Genomic DNA, 10,000 nt, shown 5'->3' on the forward strand with positions numbered 1-10,000 from the left:
AAAACTATCCAATCTTACTGAAATCAGTCTTTCTGCAGCTCTTAAATTCTCAAAAGTCTTGTTTTTCAGGAATTAAGGCCCTAAAAGGTCTTCAATCAGAGCAGCGAATTCATTTAATCTTGGGATTCATTTTGCGAGAAATGGGGTATATGTCGAAGCACGCTAATAGGACTTTTAATTTGCCAGTAGCCTGGTTTAATCGTTTCCGGTGAATTGTATGCCAATGCAAAATCGGTGCGTTTAAGGTCTGTTTTCTTTCAAAATCAGCGATCTCCACTGGCTAATTGATATCCGATATAAAGTGGGTCTCAGGTTGTACAAGAAGCACTGCATAAAATAACATTTTCCCCCGCCATGTCTTTAGGATATGAGCATTTATTTTACCCCAGGATATTCAATGGAGCTTCTCTGCTAGCCTGCCGATTCTGATGAGCGTGTGATAGGTAAACGGCTTTTTGTCTCGTTTTAAGCTTGAGCAACTAAATGAATGCCAAAGTCTGTTTAACTAATTGTATTTGAATTACATTACAACATCGATGCTGTAAAAGGAACCGTATAAAATGGAAAAAACTCCCAATAACAGTTCACCGCAAGTTCATCAGTATGGGAACAACACTAGCTCGGCATATATCCTATTGTTTCTTCATCTGCTTCATCTTGAAGCAAAGGCCAAGCACAGTTTCTCCAGTGAAGATCATTGTCATCATCATTGGTGCTTTCAGTGTGCACTATGCCTGAGAGTGGGCCATTTTACTGTTTAAATAAAGTGTCAGGTGCATAAGAGGGAAGAGTGTTTCTACAGGTGGTTTGTCAAGCCCACTCACTTGTATCAAGCACAATTTGGGATATGTAGTGATTAAGAAAGTGTCTATAGTGCAAATGTGCAACCTGGTGCAGGAGTCTGAGAGATGAGAGGGTGTTTTAATAAATATGTTATATGCAAGAACATAATTAATAAAGCAACCATTGCAAGTTTTCTAAATGTCTTGGTGGATAATTAGGCATGCCATTTTTTTATTCTCCGTTCATCTTCATCCCAAAATAGTCTTATATTCTCCTGAAGATTTGCATTTACAAGACATGACTCTACAATTTATTTTTAATCTTGTCGTTTTATGCGTGTTCATTTTGTAAACAGCTGTGAAGCACTTGATTCAGAAGGTTCTAGAGCAGCTGATGGGAAAAGCAGTGTCAGTGGATGAAGAACAGGAGGAGGATGCAGCTTTACCTCAAAAGGCTCAGTGTACCATTAGTGCTCTGTGTCAGTGGTACAAGACTGCTACTAAAGTAAGAGAACACAAGAATATTAACTATGCCTAACTGCAATATAAATGGCCCACCCTGTACATTATATGGATACACCTTAATAAACTTATTGGGAATTTTACAAGAAAAAACAATGGTGTGCTTGGTTTTAACGTACCTTTATTCTTTCATGAGTTATTTACAAGCTCCCTCACATATACTAATGTGCCACAAACAGGACGTTAATATCACCAACCATTCCCACTTTCCCATATAAATGGCCCACCCTGTATTTATGTCCTGAAAGAATAGTCCTAATACTTCACTTAAGTAATTGAGAGTGTGTTGTGCATTTGATTAGTTTATTTCAGTGTGTTCAATATGTTGAGCATCTGTAAATAGTCATTATAATTGGTCTTTTGCAGAAATACTCTCAGAAACAAAATGATAATGGCTTGCCTCAGAGTTTGCCTGTTGTTGTGATCTTCAAAGACTTTGAGGCGTTCAACTCACAAATCTTACAGGATTTTATCATCATCTGCAGGTGAGATTTGCCAAGTCAAATAATCAGTAGTATGTGAGCGCTTAGTATTATATTTAGGCCTGTCAAAATAATCAATATATCTAAGACTTATGCAATACTTGGAGATTACCTCAATCATTTTACTGTTGCAGTATATATTTACAAATTCACAAAATCCGATGTACAACAACATTTACAGTGCATCCGGAAAGTGTTCATAGCACTTCACTTTTTCCACATTTGTTTATGTTACAGCCTTATCCCAAAATGGATTAAAGTCATTTATTTACTCAAAATTCTACACACAATACCCCATAATGACAACATGAAAAAAGATTTTTATTAGAAATCTATTAAAAATAAAAACCTGCAAAATCACATGTACATCAGTTTTCACAGCCTTTGCTCAATACTTGTTGATGCACCTTTGGCAGCAATTACAGCCTCAAGTCGTTTTGAATATGAGGCCACAAGCTTGACACACCTGTCTTTGGGAATTTTTGCCCATTCCTCTTTGCAGTACCTCTCAAGCTCTATCAGGATGGATGGGAAGCAACGGTGTACAGCCATTTTAAGATCTCTCCAGAGATGTTCAATAGGATTTAGAAGTGAGTTTTGGCTGGGCCACTCAAGGACATTCACAGAGTTGTTGTGAAGCCACTTCGTTTGGCGGTGTGCTTTGGGTCATTGTCCTGCTGGAAGATGAATCGTCACCACAGTATGAGGTCAAGAGCACTCTGAAGCAGGTTTTCGTTCAGGATGTCTCTGTACATTGCTGCATTCATCTTTCCTGCTATCCTGACTAGTTTTCCAGTTCCTGCTGCTGAAAAACATCCCCACAGCATGATGCTGCCACCACCATGCTTCACCGTAGGGATGGTATTAGCCTGGTGATGAGCGGTGCCTGGTTTTCTCCAAAAGTAACGCCTGGCATTCACTCCAAAGAGTTCAATTTTAGTCTCATCAGACCAGAGAATTTGTTTCTTATGGTCTGAGAGTCTTCCGTCTGGCCACTCTACCATAAAGGCCTGATTGGTGGATTGCTGCACAGATGGTTGTCTTTCTGTAAGGTTCTCCTCTCTCCACAGAAGAACGCTGGAGCTCAGACAGAGTGACCATCGGGTTATTGATCTTTTCCATGACTAATGCCCTTCTTCCCCGATCCCTTAGCTCAGATGGCCGTCAGCTCTAGGAAGAGTCCTGGTGGTTCCAAACATCTTCCACTTAAGGATGATGGAGGCCACTGTGCTCATTGGAACTTTCAGAGCAGCAGAAATTTTTTTATAACCTTCTCCAGCCTTGTGCCTCGAGATAATCCTGTCTCGGAGGTCTAGAGACAATTCCTCTGTCTTCATGCTTGGTTTGTGCTTTGACATGCACCGTCAACCCTGGGACCTTATTTAGACAGGTGTATGCCTTTTCAAATCATGTCCAATCAACTGAATTTACCACAGATGAACTCCAATTAAGCTGCTGAAACATCTCAAGAGTGATCAGTGGAAACAGAATGCAGAAGGCTGTGAATACTGATGTACATTTGATTTTTCAGGTTTTTTATTTTGAATAAATTTGCAACAATTTCAAAAAATCTTTTTTCACATTGTCATTATGGTGTCTTGTGTGTAGAATTTTGAGGAAATAAATGAATTTAATCCATTTTGGAATAAGGCTGTAACATTAAAAAAATGTGGAAAAAGTGAAGCGCTATGAATACTTTCTGGATGCACTGTACAGTTTACCAAATAGGACTTTTAATAATATAAATAAAAGGACAATTACCTTTAAACATCAAATGTAGAATCTGAATAACTTTAAGTACATGTATTTTAAAGTGTTTAAGGCTATTTGCATTATTATGCCGTCATCATCAGTGACATAAAATGATCTCACTCATAAACTTGTCTGTTCATCAATGCTTCTGTTTTTGACCTACTGTATACTGCAGCCAAGGACTTGCTAGGTATACTTAAAATGTGCGTTGAGGCAAGTTAGAGCTAAACTCTGCAGGGGATTATATTTGGTGACTCATGTCCTAAATGGAATAAAAATAATTTGTGTATGTTAATGATCTGAGAATTCTTTATCCCTTTGGTTTATTAACAGCCGATATATCCAGGAGCTTCCGTTCATCTTTGTTTTCGGCATAGCCACATCTCCCAGTGCTGTCCAGCACAGGCTTCCCCACTCTGTGTCATCTCTGCTCTGCATTGAGATCTTTCAGTCTCTCTCCTGCACTCAGCATTTAGCCTCTGTTTTTGACAAGGTTTGTAATTCAGGTCAAGAGTTTATTACATCAGTAATAATTTGCTCCAAATCTTCTTTGGAATTAATTATTTGTTTTCCTTCACAGTTAATTCTGAACGCTCACTTCCCATTTAAGCTCAGCAGTAGGGTCATACAGGTGCTGGTTGGCATCTTCCTCTACCATGACTTCTCGGTCCAAAATTTTGTTAAAGGCCTACAGGTGAGCTGGTAAATGTTTTGTTTGTAAAGCATGTATGTTTCAACTAGCCTTGTGTTGTTGCATGTGTATGTAGGTATGGGTGCATGCTTCCATGATTGCTTATTATATGTTGGAATGTATGTTATTGAAAACATGTGACAGTGATACTATTTGCCTTTGTTTGTTCAATCTGCTATTAAAGAATGCTACTTGCATTCTTCAAGCCTGGTTTATACTCAGTGCGTCTGCTAGTTCGCTTGAATGTGCGGCGAATGTGACGTCATCGCGGAGGTTCGCTTTGGGTGCGCGCGACATGATTTCTGCTGGCGGAGGGCATGCTTTTTACTCAAGCCAACAGTGTGCGCGGCGCCGCGTTTGATTTGAGTTGAATATGAACCACTTTGAGGATATTTTGTCTGAAACAGGTACGACTGTACAGACATCTTTATGATCCATGACCATAGACATAACCAGATGATCAATAATTCTTGGCTAGAAATTGCAACAGCAGTCGGAAAGGAGGAAAGTTTTTGTTAAAAAGGAAAACCTGAGGGATAAGTTTGTTAAACCAAAACAGGCCATGGCAAAAGTGGAGACCCAGGTACACAATTACAGATATGTTTTTCCACCATTCAGAGGTTTTACACTTGTAAATATTACAATTTAGAATTTAAAACAATTTAATAGTTACAAAACTAATATTAAGCAACAAATTATGTCTTTGATAACTGGAAAGGAATATTTGAACACAATATACTGATGTCCTGTTTTTCTAGGCTTTATTGGTGATAATGGTCAGGAAGGTTGGTCCATGATTGCCTTTTTAGTCTAAGTGTAGGACAGAAACTAGCCAGACATTAATGTGTGAATTGTGGATCAGGCTAAATCTTAAAAAAAACATCTGTATTTTTTTGTAAGTGTGCTTTTTTTTGCTTTTATTCTTGCCATAATAAAAATATACTTGTAGAGCAACCCATGTTCTGTTGTCATTGATATTTTAATAAACTTTGATAGGTAAAACTGTCCAAGATATCAACAAAAGCAAGTGATGCATCAAAGTTTGATGAAAAAAAATCCTGAATGGTTCTCAAAAAATCTTTATAATCATTCAAATAATTTATAAAACAATTAAAAATAGTTCGTTTAAAAATCTTGAATGATATTAATCATATGATGTAGATCCGGAAACTTCCTACTTCTCTGTTTATCCGTCTGACTTTACGGTCAGTTTCTTCTGATTGCCCCCCTATCGTTTTAAAGAAAATCACAATGGCGAACGCGACAAGTATAAAAGCCTCATCCGTTTCAGTCAGCCGAGGTGGGCGATGCGGCGCCAGGCGAAAGTATAAATCCAGCTTTAATAGTCCAACCACTTTAAGTCAGTCCTCCCACTGTATGTGATGGAAACTGGACGGTAGGGATGTGAACCTACACTGGTCTTACTGTACTGTTTGATTACAATTATCATGTCATCAATTCGGTTCAATTCGATATCTCGGTGCGTTGCTGATTCTTTCCATACACAATTACTTTTTTTTACTTAAAAACATAAGAATTCTTGTATTAAATGTATAAATATATTATATATTAATTGTAAAACAATTTTGTCCTGTAATACAAGCAGTCAGATCAAAGCTCAAAGAAAACACTCTTTTTGAACGTATAAAACAAATGTCAAGTACATGTATTGAACAACAAGAGCATTTATAAACTAATGTAAATATTATTTCGGTTGCTATTTGAGCCTTGTCGAGCAAGTTCTTAAATGCCTATCATTGGTCATTGTGTTCACCCACTCAACAGAAAAGGCTGTGATTGGAAACACTAGCATTTCTCATGTGAGATTGCCAACTGTGCAGACGAATATCAAATATCGCAAATTAAAAAAAAGAGGTTGGTCAGTTAAATTATGCTACCGTAAGTAATGTTTATTTAGCAATAATTCTCCAGTACCGATAGCAGAACCGTTAACATCAGAGCTTATCAATACTTCGGTCTTTTAAAATGTAGTACCTGTAAAGTACAGAGTTTCGGTACCCATCCCTACTCTTTCTTTAGAAAAATACCTTTAATAGTCGAGTATATTTACTGTACAAATAACATCAATGAACTATGAGAGAAAAAAAACTGTTAATACTCGAATAATTACTCTGTAAAAAGAAAACCTCTCAATAATAATCAAAGTGTTGAATTAATCAAGGTTTTGATTTTAGGCCATGTCGTCCAGTCTGTGTGTGTATTTATGTATGCATGTATAAAGATGGTCAAGCAAGAATGCTACAAGCACTGAAACGTAAACCATTATGTCTTTCAGTTCTCCATGTTGGAGCACTTTAGCAGTCAGCCTCTCAGTGTGCTTTGCTGTCGGAAGCGAGAGGCGCTGTTGTGTGCCAAGACATTGAGCCAACAAAATGTGGAAAGGGTCCGACATCTATCCTCATTCATGAGGTAAACACACACACACATCTTCATTTCAGTTAAGTTCTGCAACCACATCTCTGTAACCACACACTCCTTACAGGTATGTGGAGACACAGGAGCCCGAGGAGCAGGTGAAGCTACTTACCAATGACCAACATGTGAAGGTATCACTATTATTATGATGATAATGATGATTATTAATGATACTTATCTACTCATAAAATGTTCTGATAGCAAAAACAATACCCCATAATTTCATGCACAATTAATTTTCAGCCAAATTTTATAATCCTGGCAACACCAGAGCTAATAAGTGTTCAAACATGGTAAAGATTTTATTTATTTATCTTAACACAAATTTATTTTCTTATTTCTTTCTTTATTTTTTAAATAGTGCTCTCATGTCTTCTTTAAATGTTTAAATACACAACCATCCAAAATTCACTCGGATTCCAGGTGAACGTTCAGTTTACGCAGCAGAAGCTTATGCAATAAATATGGCTTTAGATCCAATGGAAAGGACACAGCATCGTAACTTTTTAATCTGCGCAGTTTCCAAATCTTATCTTCAAGCACTTGAAGCTTCTAGTGTGATCATCCCATAATGTCCATGATTTTACAGAAAATGCAAACACTAGAAAATCAGAAGTTCAACATTATCTTCTGTTGGATTCCAGGTCATATGGGACTACGCGGAAATGAACTGGCAGATGAAGTTGCAAAAAAGGCTATCTCCTTGAATGTGACTGAATGTTTAATTTCTCCTGATGATTTGAAACCCACTATCAATTTGTACATAAACGAAACATGGCAAAGAGAATGGGACGACTGCATCAACAACAACTTACATGAAATTAACCCGAAAATAAATGAAAAACATTTAGCAAATTATAATTTTGAGACCAGACATTATCAGACGGTCCATACCAGATACATACCAGGTTGACACATTCATATTTATTAAATAATGAAGAATCACCTAAAAGTAATAACTGCCAGACTGCTCTTACCATCAAACATATTTTGTTGGAATGTAGAAGTTTAAATTCCATTAGACAAATTTTTCATAAGGAGAGCACTTTGGACATTTTTAAAAAGGTACCACCAGGAAGAGTTTTATATATATATATATATATTTATATCAAAAATAGAACTGAAAAATCATTTAACTTTGAATACATTTTTTGTGAATTTTATCTATTTATATTTTATAAATTTGTCTAAGTAACTTTTTTAGTATAATACGAATTTGTTTTTATCATGTAATATTTTAATGTATATCCATTTGGCCACGAAATAGCCATAAGTTGCTGATGTGGCAATAAATATGTAATAAATAAATAAACCATCCACAATTCCAAAGTCCTTATAAACCGGAAATTGCTGGGACTTTTTTGAGTATATTGATCAACTTCCAGCCGAAATGGAATATTGAGTAGGGGCGGGGCTTTCTTTTGGGGCATCATTTTCTCATATCAAACTAACAGTAAGAGGGGTGTGGTTAAGGATATTAATATACAATTTCTGTGGAAACCGTCATGTTGATGTCAACAGAAGGACCGTCATACCAAATGTGGAAGCAAATGACTTGAAGATTATCAAACAATTTTTTTTTAAAGATTAACTTGCACGAATTAATTGTTCACCTTAGAAATAACAATGTGTATTTGAAAAGTGTATTTAGTGTGTAGAGAGGGGTTTTACAGCCTTAAAACATCTAGAATAATTGTAAAAATAAAGCTGATTACTTCACGGATTTCACCTATTGCGGGTTATTATTAAAACTCCCACAAGTAACGGGGGGCCACTGTATATGTTTTTAACATTTAGAGAATGTATTTATAAAAAATATATTAAAAAAATAAATGATTAAAGCATGGCAAAGCACCCATAAAGAAATTTAATATATGGCAATATATGCAAATCACTCATTTATCAGTAGCTCAGATTTGGATTTTACTGATTTATATATGTATACATATATTCAACAAATATAGCAAAATGGGTCATTTACATTCATATTCAGTCATTATATTTACAAATGATCAAACTAACAGTATATCAAAACTAACAGTAAGAGGGGTGTGGTTAAGGATATTAATATACAATTTCTGTGGAAACCGTCACGTTGACGTCAACAGAAGGACCGTCATTCCAAATGTGGAAGCAAATGACTTGAAGATTACCAAAACAATCTTTTTTTTTTTTAAGATTAACTAGCGCTGATTAATTGTTCACCTTAGGAATAACAATGTGTGCTAGCAAAATAAACATTGTACATTTTAAATTGTAGCGGACTTGAAAAGCATTCCTGATCTTCTTTTGCTTTGTGGGTTTTTCAGGAAGTGTGCCAAACGTTATTGAAGAACTTGCACAAATACCATAAGAATTACTTTCCCATTCTTCAGTGTCTGCACTCATTGACCTCTTCACTCCCTAAGTTTCCTCTGGGGAAGCACGTAAGTTGACCTTTTGGTCACATTCTGTTTTACAGTGTGGTTTTTATAGTCTACAGTACATGTACTAATGTTAGAAATAACACAGTTTATATGTACTTGCTTTTGTTAACTAAACCTCAGCGCTAACTTTAAAAGTGCAATATGTCAGTTTGACACCCAGTGGTTGAACTAGGTATTGCACACCTGGTTCATAATACGCGCAGGTTGCCAGATTGGCGACACTAACAACAGTGTGCTTGACTGTAGAGCCTAAAGGCTGATTTGAGGTTGACTCTAAAGAAAACTGTATGTGTTAGAAGGAATATTTTTCATATTAAAGCGAATTTTTGTTCTAAACAACACCTCAAATTTATATTTTAGAAAGCTTCTTTTTCTTGCAGCTAAACAACAAAACTGACAATGATCACCTCAGGTACACCTCATGTGCTTTATTCAGTGGTAAATGCTAACAATGTGAGTTTGAATGCCATTTTACATGACGTTTATTGCTATATACTAAAAGCAGCAGCAGATAGTTCATCTCAGATCTGAAAAAAACATGAAATTGAACATTAGAACTGCAAAACAACACATATCAGTGATTCAGCATCTATATTAAACCATGTTAAAGATTATAAACCTTACCATTTCGCCGGAGTGCAGTAAGTGCACTATTCTGTGCTTCTGAACGGCTCTAAATTTCTGTCTTGTGCAAACAGGAGGGTTCAATGACCAAAACAAAGACAGGCGTATCTGACTTTAGCATTGTTTTTCAGATAAACAAGAATGTTCACTTAGCACGTTTCTTAAATATCTGCAATATGGTATTACATATGGTATTTTCATGCTTTAGTAGAGTCAAAAACGTACATACAGCATCTTTAAACCCTATATTAAATACCCTATATTAATTTTCTTACAGTTGAGGCA

General features: G+C 36.2%; 1 protein-coding gene across 1 annotated transcript in view; it reads left to right on the forward strand.

Annotated features, from left to right (window-relative positions):
- Positions 1 to 10,000, forward strand: part of orc3 (origin recognition complex, subunit 3) — a 24,403-nt gene that overhangs the window by 3,530 nt on the left and 10,873 nt on the right. Inside the window, exons 6-12 of the mRNA XM_056477370.1 lie at positions 1,139 to 1,287; positions 1,671 to 1,789; positions 3,872 to 4,031; positions 4,119 to 4,232; positions 6,526 to 6,659; positions 6,733 to 6,796; positions 8,975 to 9,091. Coding sequence (XP_056333345.1) covers positions 1,139 to 1,287; positions 1,671 to 1,789; positions 3,872 to 4,031; positions 4,119 to 4,232; positions 6,526 to 6,659; positions 6,733 to 6,796; positions 8,975 to 9,091 — 857 coding nt within the window. The remainder of the gene's footprint in view (positions 1 to 1,138; positions 1,288 to 1,670; positions 1,790 to 3,871; positions 4,032 to 4,118; positions 4,233 to 6,525; positions 6,660 to 6,732; positions 6,797 to 8,974; positions 9,092 to 10,000) is intronic.

The sequence above is a fragment of the Danio aesculapii genome, chromosome 17 (assembly GCF_903798145.1).
Source record: "Danio aesculapii chromosome 17, fDanAes4.1, whole genome shotgun sequence".
NCBI classification, from domain to species: domain Eukaryota; kingdom Metazoa; phylum Chordata; class Actinopteri; order Cypriniformes; family Danionidae; genus Danio; species Danio aesculapii.